At 39.2% G+C, this 13,939-nt stretch overlaps 1 protein-coding gene across 6 annotated transcripts in view; it reads right to left on the bottom strand.

Annotated features, from left to right (window-relative positions):
* Nucleotides 1-13,939, bottom strand: part of Rab32 (RAS oncogene family member Rab32) — a 32,379-nt gene that overhangs the window by 17,031 nt on the left and 1,409 nt on the right. The window contains exons 1-2 of one of the 6 annotated variants that reach the window (XM_069507215.1): nucleotides 10,135-10,450; nucleotides 8,754-8,804 (exon numbers count right to left, since the gene is read on the bottom strand). The exons of 1 other annotated variant lie outside the window; for it this stretch is intronic. In XM_069507215.1, the coding sequence (XP_069363316.1) occupies nucleotides 8,754-8,804; nucleotides 10,135-10,263 (180 nt within the window). In that variant the 5' untranslated portion in view covers nucleotides 10,264-10,450. Of the gene's footprint in view, nucleotides 1-106; nucleotides 1,318-8,753; nucleotides 8,805-10,134; nucleotides 10,451-13,939 lie in introns of those variants that run through there. 4 more of the 6 variants (XM_034981207.2, XM_034981214.2, XM_069507212.1 and 1 more) reach the window with 4 other exon arrangements.

Raw genomic sequence — 13,939 nt, 5'->3', positions numbered from 1 at the left:
AGGCGGGACCTATAGCTACGGAACACTAGTACAAATACAAGAACGACCTCATTGTTGCAATGCAATTTGCAAAGCACACGGGCGGGCAAGCTTGACGAGTACTCACGAAGGGCATGGTGAGTCCTTCCTCGTAAACTATCGTGAAATGAAACGTACAGGATACAACAGCGACGTCTCAGCGCTGAATCCGCAGCACTCGCACACCGTCAGGTAGCACTCATCGGCTGCGGTCTCCTCGAAGGTCATGGCGCGCGCGCATCGCACGGACAGCCTGCGTCCACTGAGCCGCACGCACGCGAGAGCGACGCCGCTCGCCACACTCACCGGTTCATCGTCGGCCTTAGCCCTGTGCTCGGGCTCGATGAGGTCTCCGTAGGCCGGCATGCTGTCCGCGCACGCCTCCTCTTCCGGCTCGTTGTTGTCGCTCGACTGCGGCGGCGCGGGCGAATGCGCGGCCTGCGCCAGCCGCTGCCGCGCCAGCGCCACCGCCTCCTCCAGCGACCCCACCTCACCCCCGTCCTCCTCCGCGTCCTCGTCGTCGTCGTCGTCGTCGTCGTCGCGGTCCTCCGACATCGCGGCCGACGTCTGCGCCACGAATGCGATGCGACGCTTCAGGGCGCTGCCGGGACCCGACTCCTCGATCGGCTTCGGAATTTCGGTTTTACTGCGTCTCTTCCAGGCCTCCTTCGTGAAACACCGCATCGCCACCGGATGCTCGACCGCTATGGGGATGAACGGGGGCTCCGGCGAAGTGGACTCCGGCACGGAGCGGCTAGGATTTTGGTCAACGTTGTCCGTAGAAGCGGCCTCCTGATTTTCGGGCTCCTGACTCGATTCCAGGATCGGTGTTTCGTCGAACTTCGAGTCGTACTCGAGTTCGGGATCCATGTCGAGATCAGGATCCATGTCGGTGGAGGAGGGCGTGGAGCACTCCGCTCGCCTCTTACCGATGGTGCTCATTCGTTTGAGTAAGTTGGATTTGGATTTCTCGGCCGCGGGCGAGCTGTCGGTGCTCCGCGAGGAGGCGGCGGCGGCGGCGCGGGCGGTCGCCGAGTCTGCGCGTTGTTTCTTGTTCTTCCTACGCATCGCGCGTTCGCCTCGCACGATCTCACTGTCCGATACTGAGGATTTAGCGGAGCCGCTGCGCTTGAGCGAAGCGAAGTGGAAGGGCGAGGCGGAGCGGAACGACGAGCGGAGCGAGTGGAGCGCGCGCTTGAAGCGGGAAGGGCGGCCGGGGCTGCGGTTGGGGGCCGAGTGCGGCGCGGGGGAGGCGCACAGCAGCGGGGGCTCGTCGTCCCTCATGGTGGTGCGGCGCGGACTGCCGGCGCGCCCGTGCCGCACGCGACCGCGCCGCCGCCGCGGCCTTGCTCCTGCTCACCGTGCGTAAACCGAGGATCAACTTTCGGCTAAATCCTTCAGCTCGAACCAATCCGATAAGGGTGGTATTGGGCAGTGACAAATACTGAACCTGCCAATTTAACCTAATGTAATTAATACGTACCTTCTGTTTAATTGGATATTTGACCTGAGTTAAGAAGTGGATAATTTGCTTTTTTACGCTGCAGAATCTATTTTAGGCAAGTTTTCAAAATAATATTAGGTATATTCCTTGAGCTAATTACCTACTTATTTCGTCAATATGTTTCAACCTGAAAAGTGACTGACTGAAAACGATGCTGAAACTTGTGAGGTTGACATTTTTCATTTATAAACCCACGAGCATGGAGGGGTAATTATTCATCCAAGCCCACGAGAGAAAAATATTAAGATAAGTAAGGTACGTAGGCATTACGCAAACCACTTGCGGATGGCATTGGGGGTAACTGAGTGATAGACGTTAATATTTTTTTAAACTTTAAAGGTGTCTTGCAGGGGGTTGCCACTATACTAAGTGTCTGGCAATGACTTGATTGGTAATACTATTCTGAACAAAATATACAAAATAGACTTTATACTTTGGCGTAAGATTTTTTACACCTTTATTACCTGTTATCTCCCAAAGCCACCATGATCCAAACAAACGTTCCTCCCAGTGTTCGGGACAAAACGCAGAGAAACTTTTGTACGCAGCTTTATAAAATAGGGAAAGTCTGGCACGGGCTGGCTTTTAGGCCATTATTAAATCCTAATTATAGCTATATGTACATAATATTAATAAATAAATAGGTATTTGTTTAATATTTACATACCTATTATACCTAATTTATGACCTAATAATAAGTAATATTACATAGAGATATATAATAATTAACAATTTAAGAGCTCATAAGAGGTGTTCTAAGGTTAATTAAGTAGACATACTATCACAGAATATATAATAGTACCCACTACGGTACTATGTCCATTTGAAAAAACAAAATTGTGGCCTCTTTTCTTAGGGTTCCGTAAGGTTTCCCAAAGAGTGCCAACGGGCCCCTATTACTAATAACTAAACCCCCAATGTCCGCCCGTATGTCTCTCAATGGGCTGTTTCCACAGATATCTCATAAACCGTACCTAATAGGTAAGTACAGTATACACGGCCGACAGTAAATGCACATCGGCCTTTAGAATGACATTTCGGATTTGTAGAGCGTTGTCTCTGTCACTCATACCTCTATGACGTTTTGACGGTCTCAACGACAGACCGATGCTCTACAAATCTGCTATCTCCTTCAAAAGGTCTATGTACATTACTTTCTGCCACGTACTATAGAGAGTTTGTAGCAAGATAATCTATGGTTTGTAGGTTTAAATATTAAAACTCTACATGAAAATAATATATTTTATTATCGCAACAATAACAAACAAGAACCATTGTTGACAAGGATATTTTTTCATAAGTAAAAAGACAATAGGAATGTGTTCTTAGTTCGAAGTTTAAATAAGTAATATACCTAGTAAAAACTTCACAGAGTGTGTATGTAATTTCTATGTCGACAAAACAAAAAATAATAAAAAATTCGAAATGGCCACCATGCTTTAAAAAAGTACCTACATAGTGTCTGGTATATCTCGTACGATGGTACGGAACTCTTCGTTAGCGAATCCGACTCGCACTTGACCAGCTTTTTTGACTTTATATGTTTGTTTTTTAAATCTCTTTCGAACTAGTTGGACTTGAACGAAACTTGAATTTTGAGAATTCATAATGAGTTAAGTAATAATTTATTTTTTGGCTGAAGTTATGTCTTCGATAATAAGTAGGTATTATTAATTAATTTACCGAAGGGTTATTATAGTTTAAATATATTATGTAGCTATGCCGATACACAGTAGCATTAAACCGAAATTGGTTCAGAGGATTATGAACCCCCTAAATGAACAGTTGCGTAAATCCCATCAGGCAAGGTAACACGATATGGGAAAACATTTCAACAGTCTTCCTCATTGACGGCTGACCCCATGTGAGTGAACCATAATACAGGGTGTAACTGGAATGCTAGCAAAAACGAAGACAGGTGATAGTACCTAATGATGATTACTGATATGACACCACAAAAAAAAACGCGAAAAAATAAATAATAATATCCTATTTTTAAGTTTCATCATCATCATCATCATCATCATCATCATCATCATCATCATCATCATCATCATCATCATCATCATCATTATCATCATCATCATCATCAACCAATAGACGTCCACTGCTGGACATAGGTCTCTTGTAGGACATAGGACTTCCACACGCCACGGTCTTGCGCCGCCTGGATCCAACGGCTCCCTGCGACTCGTCTGATGTCGTCCGTCCATTTTCCATTTTTAAGTTTACAACGGCCCCGATTCTCTAGTCTCTCTCTAAACTAAATTTAGAGTATCTGCATCCTTTTCTTTTTACTAATGTTAAAAAAGGAACGGAACATGACTTTCACATTTAAAGACTAAATTTTAGTGCACAATACAAATTTAAACAGTAGGTTCGCGAGTGCGTGCTAAAATCACGGGTTTTACCATCTAAAAATTAAATTTAGAACTGTCAAACTGTGTCTGTCCTTTTCATATTACATTAGTAAGAAGAGCATGCGAATACTCTAAAATTAGGTTGTGCTCAGAATTAGCCCCAATATGCAAATAAAAGATCTGACTGACGCTAGAGGTCAACGAACTTTGCGTAAATAGGCCACTCAGAATCAATGCCGCGTCGAGGTAGGGTATTGACCCGAGTTTTGCACGCTGGGTTTGAAAAATACTAAATCCACTAAAACTACAAAATGAGGCAAATGGTTATTGGCATTGGATTGTGTTTAGGTAGTAAAATAAAAACGCTGAGTTTTTGCTAGCGTTCTGGTTACACCCTGTATAGGTAGGTGCCGTAGAAGTCACGTTGCACTGCTAGGGCGTCAGTTAGCGGAAGGGAAGCCGTATGACACCTACTTGAAGTTTTGATATCGACCGGCTGATACAGAATTTAAATAAAATATATTTTTAGGGTTCCGTACCTCAAAAGGAAAAACGGAACCCTTATAGGATCACTTTGTTGTCTGTCTGGCTGTCTGTCTGTCAGTCAAGAAACCTACAGGATACTTCCCGTTGACCTAGAATCATGAAATTTGGCAGGTAGGTAGATCTTATAACTGACATTTGGGGAAAAATCTGAAACCGCAAAAAAATTAAATTGTGGTCATGAACTATTAATTAGTATTTTCAATTTTCTAAGTAGGATAACTATATCAAGTGGGGTATCATATGAAAGGTCTTCACCTGTGCATTCTAAAACAGATTTTTTATTGATTTTTCCCCCTATTTATATTGATTTCGAAGGTTGTATGAAAGTCCTATGTTTTTGAAGTTAGAGACATGAAAATCGACATTTAGGTTATTAGCTTTAATTAATAAAAATCTGTATAAGTCAATTTGGGAAATTCCCCCCTTAAGGGTGGTAAAACAGGGGGAAAAGTTTTTACAGAAAAGTTTTAACGTTCTATCGTTATTTTTACCTGAAATTTGAAACGTAGGTTCTTTCTAGGGGGTAGGTATCAGATAAGAAAGGATGTAACTAAATTCTCCCCCTAAGGGGGTGAAATGGGGGTTTAAAAGTTATATGAAAATCCTGTTTTTGAAGTTAGAGATATGAAAATTGGCATTTAGGTATTCTGGGTTCCGTGCCTTAAGGTGAGACTGAGTGAGTAGGTAAGTGCGGCCTTTTGCAGCGGGAAAATTTCAGATATCATAAGAAACCAGAAATTTTACGCGGATGAAGTCGCGGGCAACTGCTAGTAATTAATAATTGTTTACTTCATTATGTTACTATATGGTTATAGTTATATAGCTTAAATAATCTACAAAAAAAAATAAGTTGTATATTTTCTAGTTTTGTATTTCACAATGTTTTGTAATAAGTAATATCTAATAGTGAGCAGTGACTCAATTCGAAAATATTCCAATTCTTGTTAAACTGTAGGTAGGTAGGCTCACCCGGTCAATGTGAAAACCGGTTTTCTAACATGAAAAAATGTTATTTCCATTTTTAGGGTTCCGTACTCAAAGGGTGCCAATGGGACTCTGTTACTAAGGCTTTGCTGTCCGTCTATCTGTCTGTCTGTTAGTGAGCTGTACCTATCTCATGGACCGTATTAGGTCGAAAGTTGAAATTGTCACAGAGCGTTGCTAGCTACTATTGTCGCTAAACCAAAAAATAACAATAGTTTCAAAATGGTCGCCCTGTAAATTTAAAAAAAAACCGACCAAGTACGAGTCAGACTCGCGCACTGAGGGTTCCGTACTACAAACGTATTTTATCGACATTTTGCACGATAAATCAAAAACTATTATGCCTAAAAATAAATAAAAATCTGTTTCATAATGTACAATTAAGGCCGTTTCATATGATACCCCACTTGGTATAATAATCTTACTTTGAAAGAGCAATTGTTCATGTCCACAATTTTTTTTGTGTGATGTAACCACAAATTCACGGTTTTCAGATTTTTCCCCGAATGTCTGCTATAAGACCTACCTACCTGCCAAATTTCATGATTCTAGGTCAACGGGAAGTACCCTGTAGGTTTCTTGACAGACCGACAGACAGACGGACAACAAAGTGATCCTATAAGGGTTCCGTTTTTCCTTTTGAGGTACGGAACCCTAAATTGAAAACCAATACGATTGTACGGAACCCTTCGTGTGCGAGTCCGACTGGAACTTGACAGGTTTTTAAACTTAATAGTGTTTAAAACAGCAAATTAAAAAGCCTATCAATTAATATTCACCATAAATAATAAGGAAATAAATTATTAAAAAATGGCAATGCCACGCGCTGTGAACTGATAATAGCCATAATATTATTTTGTATCTAGGTAAGTTGTAAGTATATTATATATCTAGGTAGGTGTTTCGGCCTATTAAAAAATATGGAAAATTTAGAGGCACTCAGCGGCCGATTAAGAGCTAGGTAGGCATGCTCGGGGTGTTCTTTCAAATCAGAAATAAGGTCCATAGAACCCATAATACCAGAGTAACGATCTGAGACCAAAATTTTAACCACCTATCCATACTAAGTAATATTACATGTCTCTCTGTCTGTCTGTTCGCTAGCTTTACACGGCCTATCTTATTACTAAATTCACTGTTTATGTGCATTATGTTACTTAAAATTAAGTTAAAGTTAGTTAAATACTTAACAAGTTAATGCGTGTAAATTAGGCATTAGTGCTAACTTTGCTTTTCTACTGTTAGTAGAGCGATCGCGTCGCGTACATTTGTTGTACCTATAACTCGTATCCACTGATAATGCGTAGTAGGTAGATACTAGATAGGCATTAGGCAAGAGTCAAGACATTCTTTATGCCCATTACTACGCCACGGGAAGTATCAATGATCGTTTATTGACGGCCATTTTGTATTTTCGACCAGCATGGGTATTTTACGAGTAGGTATTTTTAAAACCAACAACGTAATTTATTCGGAAGTTTTTGTGATACGCTCCACATTCTTAAGCTCTACACAAGGCTACCTATGTATTCTGAGGCTTCACATTAAAAATATATTTAAATTATTTATGTAGGTAGGTACATACCTATTATTATTATCTATAGCACTGAGTCAAGACTCTTTACAAATAAATAAAATTGAAGTGTTTGTTTGTAAAAATAACAACTTTTTACTTGCATCTTCCTGCGTCGCTCCCTCAATTTTGAGGATCGTGGCTCCCTTTTGATATAATCTTTGCTACGATGTTTTTCCATTTTCCTCTGTTTCGCACCGCGTGGATTGCATTGCAGATAGGTGTGTCGACCGCCTCTTTTATTTGGTCTACCCAACGTCTCGGGCTACGCTTTTACTTGCATAATAAATAATAATATACAATTCTAATATTTTACTAAATGCATATGAAAGTACCTACCTAATACCTATACTTATTCTTAACTTACCTACTACATTAACAAAAATATTTTTTAATTTTTTTTTCTCAAACCCCGGACCTCTCGGATAGGAAGCCGAAGTCTAAACCAGTAAGTGGGCTATCACCACTTAAATCACTCTCAAAATAAAATAAAAAATATTGCTACTTTGAATTTTATTATTTTGTTAGTTTATTCGCTAAAATGTGCGTAGGCCGTAGTTCCCCACGTTACCGCTAGGAGCGCTTTTCAATTTTGCCCTACACGAAATACAGTATGAATTTCGTACTGTTTCGGCTTCGTTAGTAGCTTCGGACTTATTTTCGTACTTTTTTCTTTTCAAAGAGACTTAATTAAGTAGACGGTGTTGTCTTTTTTAGGGTTTCGTACCCGAAGGGTACCAAACCAACTACCAACGGAACTCTATTATTAAGACTCCGCTGTCCATCCGTCTGTCTGTCTCTCAGCGGGCTGTATATCTCGTGAACCATATTAGCTAGAGACCTGAAATTTTCACAAAATGTGTACCTATTTCTATTGCCACTATAACAACAAATAACAAAAATTTCAAAATTGCTGCCATGAAAATAATATAAAAAGAATGGTATTTCTTGTACGATGGTATGGACCCCATAAGAGTCCAACTCGCACTAGCCGATCGACGAGGTAAATCCAACTTCATATCCACAGATCAAAATTCAGCATTTGGGCAGCTAATTTGTTGTTTTTTTACGTTTTTAGGGTTCCGTACCTCAAAAATAATAAAAAGGAACTCTTAAAGGATTACATTGTTGTCTGTCGGTCTGTCCGTCTGTCCATCGTGTCTGTCAAGAAAACCTATAGGGTATTTCCGTTGACCTAAAATCATGAAATTTGGTAGGTAGGTAGGTCTTATAGCACAAGTACAGGAATAAACCCGAAAACCGTGAATTTATGGTTACATAACAAAAAAACTTAAAATGTGTTCATGAACAAATATTTAGTATTTTCAATTTTCAGAGTAAGAAAACTACACTAAGTGGAACATCATATGAAAGAGCTTTACCTGTACATTCTAAAAATGATTTCCATTTATATTTATGCATAATAGTTTTTGATTTATCGTGTAAAATTTTTAAAAAAATACCCGAGTACGGAACCCTCGGGGTGCGAGTCTGACTCGCACTTAGCCGGGTCTCGTTTGTAGAATTCGCCACATAGGTACCTACCTATATGATCTGGCAACGCTGTTGGTTTAGGTAGATATGTGTAGATTAGGTATCGTAATAGTTAGATAAATTTTATCATAATTAACGCAGTTTCTCGAACTTATATTTTATTATGATTATTTCGGGACAAAAATAGATTTAATAAGATTATAGGTTATACTATTTGTATTAGATTAGGAACGCCGTGAGGCGTAACGCTTAACTAAATTACCGAATTACTCACAGTCAACCGGCTATTGGCTTGTGCTTCCCAGGCGTCTTCGGCGGCCATATTCTATGACAAAGTTCACTAACACATTTATAAACCCAACAACTACCTACCTAATTATAATATTAGGCATATTATCCTAAAGTAAGTCTTAAAAAACTAACATTATGTACGAATAGATACACAAAGTTCACTAACTTATACTCAGCACTAAATTATGATAAATAAGTATTAATTTATAAGTAGGTAGGTACTTGTTTATTTCTCGGTCGTTCCTCTTTTAGAATATGAATAAGTAAGAAGAATCGAAAAGAAATAGTTTTTCACATAATGAAAAAGAACTATTGAGCAAAATATGTATGAGCTCTTTAGGAATAATAGTTTAGTTAAAATAAGTAGAATAGAAAATTTATAGCAATGATTTTTTTTGAATTGTCACTAGGTACCTACTCTTTGAAAACTTGAAAACTTTTGAAAATTTATGGTAGGTATTATTTATGTTTTTATTCATTAATTTTAAGCACAGCCGGAAAAAATATATAAAATAATCTAAAGTTCTTTTTAAAAAAATATGTCGCAGGTACCTACTCTGAAGTCTAACCACCTAAATAACCACGAAAACTTAACCCGTTACGTAAGTAAGTAGGTACACAGATTTTATGTCTACATCACCTCGTATATTTAGAATAACTATCGATACGACGGACGGTTAGGTAATAGGTATATTTGGCCTTATCAGATCAACGGTATCAGACTGCCCTGATAACAGTCACGCTTTCTGCATATTGGATTGTACGTATATTCCTTTGGATACCATTTTATTGATAAGTAGGTACCTGCAGCTATTTCTTTTCCGATAAAATCAACTTATTGGTAAGAGGTTAATCCTGCTTAATTTGATATTATACCTACTACCTATTTGTAAAGTGGTTAGCTTATTCGGCTGCGAATTATGAGGTCCCAGGTTCGAATCCTTTGAATGCGTTGCCACATCAGTGCTGTGCGTTTTAATTAGGTAATTAAATACCTCCCCAACCTCCGCTTAGAAGGCGGACGTCCTTACGACTTGACTATCAGATAGACATAGACTAATTACCTATATTAGCTGTGATAGCCTAGTGGTTAGGACTTCCGCCTTCTATTCGGAGGTCGGGGGTTCGATCCCGGTCACGCACCTCTAACTTTTCGGAGTTATGTGCGTTTTAATTAATTAAATATCACTTGCTTTAACGGTGAAGGAAAACATCGTGAGGAAACCTGCATGCCTGAGAGTTCTCCATAATGTTCTCAAAAGTGTGTGAAGTCTACCAATCCGCACATGACCAGCGTGGTAGACTATGGCCAAAACCTTTCTCACTCGAGAGGCAGGCCGTATTAAATAGGTAAAGTAACTTACCAGGGACCGCTTTCCGTTTTTAGAGACCGGCATGTTGGTGCTATTCTTTTGTTTGTTCCTCGATTCAAACAACTTCTCTTGCTGCAACAGTTGCTCGTGAACAGTCCGTTTACTTAACTCTTTTATCATTATTTTTCATATTTTAATAAACACTTCAGTACGGATATTTTAAAAAAAAATTGTTAAAAATTCTAAGCGTTTGATTGTTTTTTTTATTCGGTATTTCACTTTGATTTTTTATAAAATTTGATTTGATTTAATAAAAGACCTTTTTGTAACAAGATGGCGACAATTGGCGCGTTTGTTCGTAACAATTGACAGGAGACAATTATTTTGTTATCAGAATTGTGGAGTAAACATTTGCCCTCTTGTGAGATAAGGGGGCTAAGAATAAATGATGCTTGCAGAAATAATTATTTTCGATCTTTCGTCGCATGTACCTATCGTGTATCGTTATCGTGTCTAATACAACGACCTCTACGTACTACGCACTAGATGGGTCATTTCGAACAAAAATCGTACAGTATTATAAGTAGGTATAGAGTAAGATCCCACTGCCGCCAGACCTTCCTTATTTTCTGAGAAACAAAATGCGTGGGATAGAGTAGTGTTAGTGTGCACTATTAACGTAGGTACGCAACTACGCATATCTGCTAGCTTGTGCCGTGGGCCAATGTATAGCTATCAGAAGGTACCTACCTATTAAAAAAAATCTCACATATCTTAAAGTCTGACTGCTGATTTTCATGTATGTTTACAGAATGTTCTTAATAATTAATATTCAATACTGCCAGACACTTTTTGTCAGCGGTTAATTCCGCCAGACGCTTTAAAGCTCGCAAAAAATAACATAGTTAATCTTACTTATAGTCTGAGTTGTAATTTTTATATTATGTAGGTACAAACTTACAAATCAGCACTCAGACACTAATAAAAGCGAGCAATGTTTTTAGGTGTCTTTAGCAACAGATATCTTTAAATTGGGCCGAGGTACAAGCTAGCAAATATGCGTACATTAAAAGTACACACAAGCACTACCTACTCTATCCCTTCTTGTTTCCCACAAAGTAAGGAACGTCTGGCGGCAGTGGGATCTTGGACCATATGACTATGTAGCTCATGTTGAACACAATCTCTAAACTTTTTCGAAAGGAGCAATACATTTGACCTGTAATTTTAGTTTAGTGATCGTATTTATACCTAAGTACATAATATAGAATTAGCCAATTAGGTCAATTGCTTGCATATTATAATTTTTTTTGTTCGAAACGACCCGTCTAGTGCGTAGTACATAGGGGTCGTTGATATAATTCAAACATTAATTAAATTTTCATTGAATTTATTTACTGAGACACTAGACATTAAATCATAAGTCTATGGTTCTACTATGGTGGTTATAAGTTGCGTAGAGCTACGAATCTACGATGTATTGCATCCGTGCCGGACAAAGTCCCATATATAAATTAAGATGACATAAGAACATGTGAGTCCTAGACCTGTCAAGGAGATGATGATGATGATGATGACATGTGAAGGTTTTAAGGTTACGGCACGAGGCGTAAAACGTGATGAAGATTTACATATTAAAAACTTCCTAAGTTCCTACATAATAATGTTATACCCAGCCGTAACCTGTCAATAAATAAATATAACTTTTACAAAAATAATTAGGTAATATCAGTATTCGCACACGAAGGATTCTGTAAGAATTAAATCTTTAAAAAAAAATTAACATGGCGACCATTTTGAATTTTTTATTATTTTGCTGTTATGGCGACATTCTCTGAAAATTTCAACTCTCTACAGTTGACGAGATACAGTCGGATGACAGACAGACGGACGGACAGCGAAGGCTTAGTAATAGGGTCCCATTGCCACCCTTTGGGTATGGAACCCTCAAAACTGTAAGAACACCCTGGCAGCCCATCAAACGGCAATTATAAACAAATTGTCGGAAGATGTCAATCACATACAGACTACTTAATATGTCCTTACTTATAGGAAAGTGACGTTAAAAATATTAAATACCTACCTATTTTTTTATTCAGATACAAGTTAGCCCTTAACTGCAATCTCACCTGGTGGTAAGTGACGATGCAATCAAAGATGGATGCGGGCTAAGCTGGAAGGGGTATGTCAGTTTTTATTAAACCCATACCCCTTTGCTTTCTACACGGCATCGTACTGGAACGCTAAATCGCTTGGCGGAACGGTTTTGCCGGTAAGGTGCTAACTAGCCACGGCCGAAGCCTCCCACCAGGGTAAGTAGGTACCTACTACTGCAACAAGACTATCCTTGCAAAAGCTGGTTCCCTGTCCCGTGACTCGCAAAATTCATACTTAATATTAAGTATAAATGCGAAAGTGTGTCTGTCTGTCTGCTAGCTTTTCACGGCTCATCCGTTCAACCGATTTTGACGAAATTTGGTACAGAGATAGCTTGCATCCGGGGAAGCACATAGGCTACTTTTTATCCTGGAAAATCAAGGAGTTCCCACGCGATTAAAAAACCTAAATCCACGCGGACGAAGTCGCGGGCATCATCTAGTAAATTATAAAAGTAAGTAACCTAGTAGGTAGGTATATTATAATTTTCAAAGGTTAAATTTTCTAGGACTCGTAATTTTCCGTAGATATTGACAAACACCGCTTACAATGTTGCAAATGTTCCATTTGATATGACATAGCGACCTATAAGATAGTAGGTACCTAGATAATTACTGAATTACATGATATTGACTATAATTACCCAAACCTATACCTTTTCCTACTTATTTTATAATTTTTATAGTGTTTCACCTACACTTGAAGGAAATTTCTAAATAATTTTAATTACACATCAAAAATTGCGAACCGGCAGGAATCGAACCCGCGTCTCCTGGGATCGCGCCCGACGCCCTAACCACTAAGCTACAGCCCGCTTACTCAATTTCGCAATTTTTGATGTGTATTTAAAATTATTTAGAATTTTCCTACTTAGTACGATTTTTATTAGGAATGTACGTATAGAGATCTGATAGAGATTAACTGTTTCTACTTAAATAGAAACCCATAATTACGTACATTACGCGAAAGTGTCCGTCTGTCTTTCGCTAGTTTTTCGCAGCCCATCCGTTAAACCTGAATCCACGTGGATGGCGACAGAGATAGATTGTATTAGGAGTCTGGAGTTTTATCCCGGAAAATCAAAGAATTCCCACAAGATTTTTAAAAACCCTACATAAATCCACGCGGACAAGTCGCAGCCATCATCCAGATACCAAGAAATTCTTAAACGCCCCTGCCGAGAACAGAGCCCAGAACCTCCCACAATATAAGACAGCTTCAACCACTGCGCAAAGGAGATTCACTCATGATGAAAATGTACCTAGGTATATGTAATTAAAATCCTCTTATTATATTTTTAGAAGCTATAAAAGCAAATACAAACGCGGTTTGCGATTTGTTTTATACTAGGTATGAGTAGTCAGTACCCATATTATAATGCGAAAGTGTGTTTGTTTGTTGGTTTGTCCTTCAATCACGTCGGAACGGAGCAACGGATAGACGTGTTTTTTGCATGGGGTATAGTTGAAGACCTGCCCCCCAATTGTGTAAGAATAACCATTTCATGGCTATCGCAATCGTCAAGAATTCTGCCCTTTGATTGGCTGTGAAAAAATGTAAACAGCGAGTCAACCAATCAAAGGGCAGAATTTCTTGACGATTGCGATAGCCATGAAATGGTTATTCTTACACAATTGGGGGGCTGGAGAGTGACCTTTTATCCCGGGAAATCAAAGAGTTCCCACGGGTTTTTTTAAAA

Source organism: Maniola hyperantus, chromosome 2 (assembly GCF_902806685.2).
Source record: "Maniola hyperantus chromosome 2, iAphHyp1.2, whole genome shotgun sequence".
Taxonomy (NCBI): domain Eukaryota; kingdom Metazoa; phylum Arthropoda; class Insecta; order Lepidoptera; family Nymphalidae; genus Maniola; species Maniola hyperantus.
The sequence above is the reverse complement of the archived record's forward strand: the minus strand, read 5'-3'. Positions and strand labels throughout refer to the sequence as shown.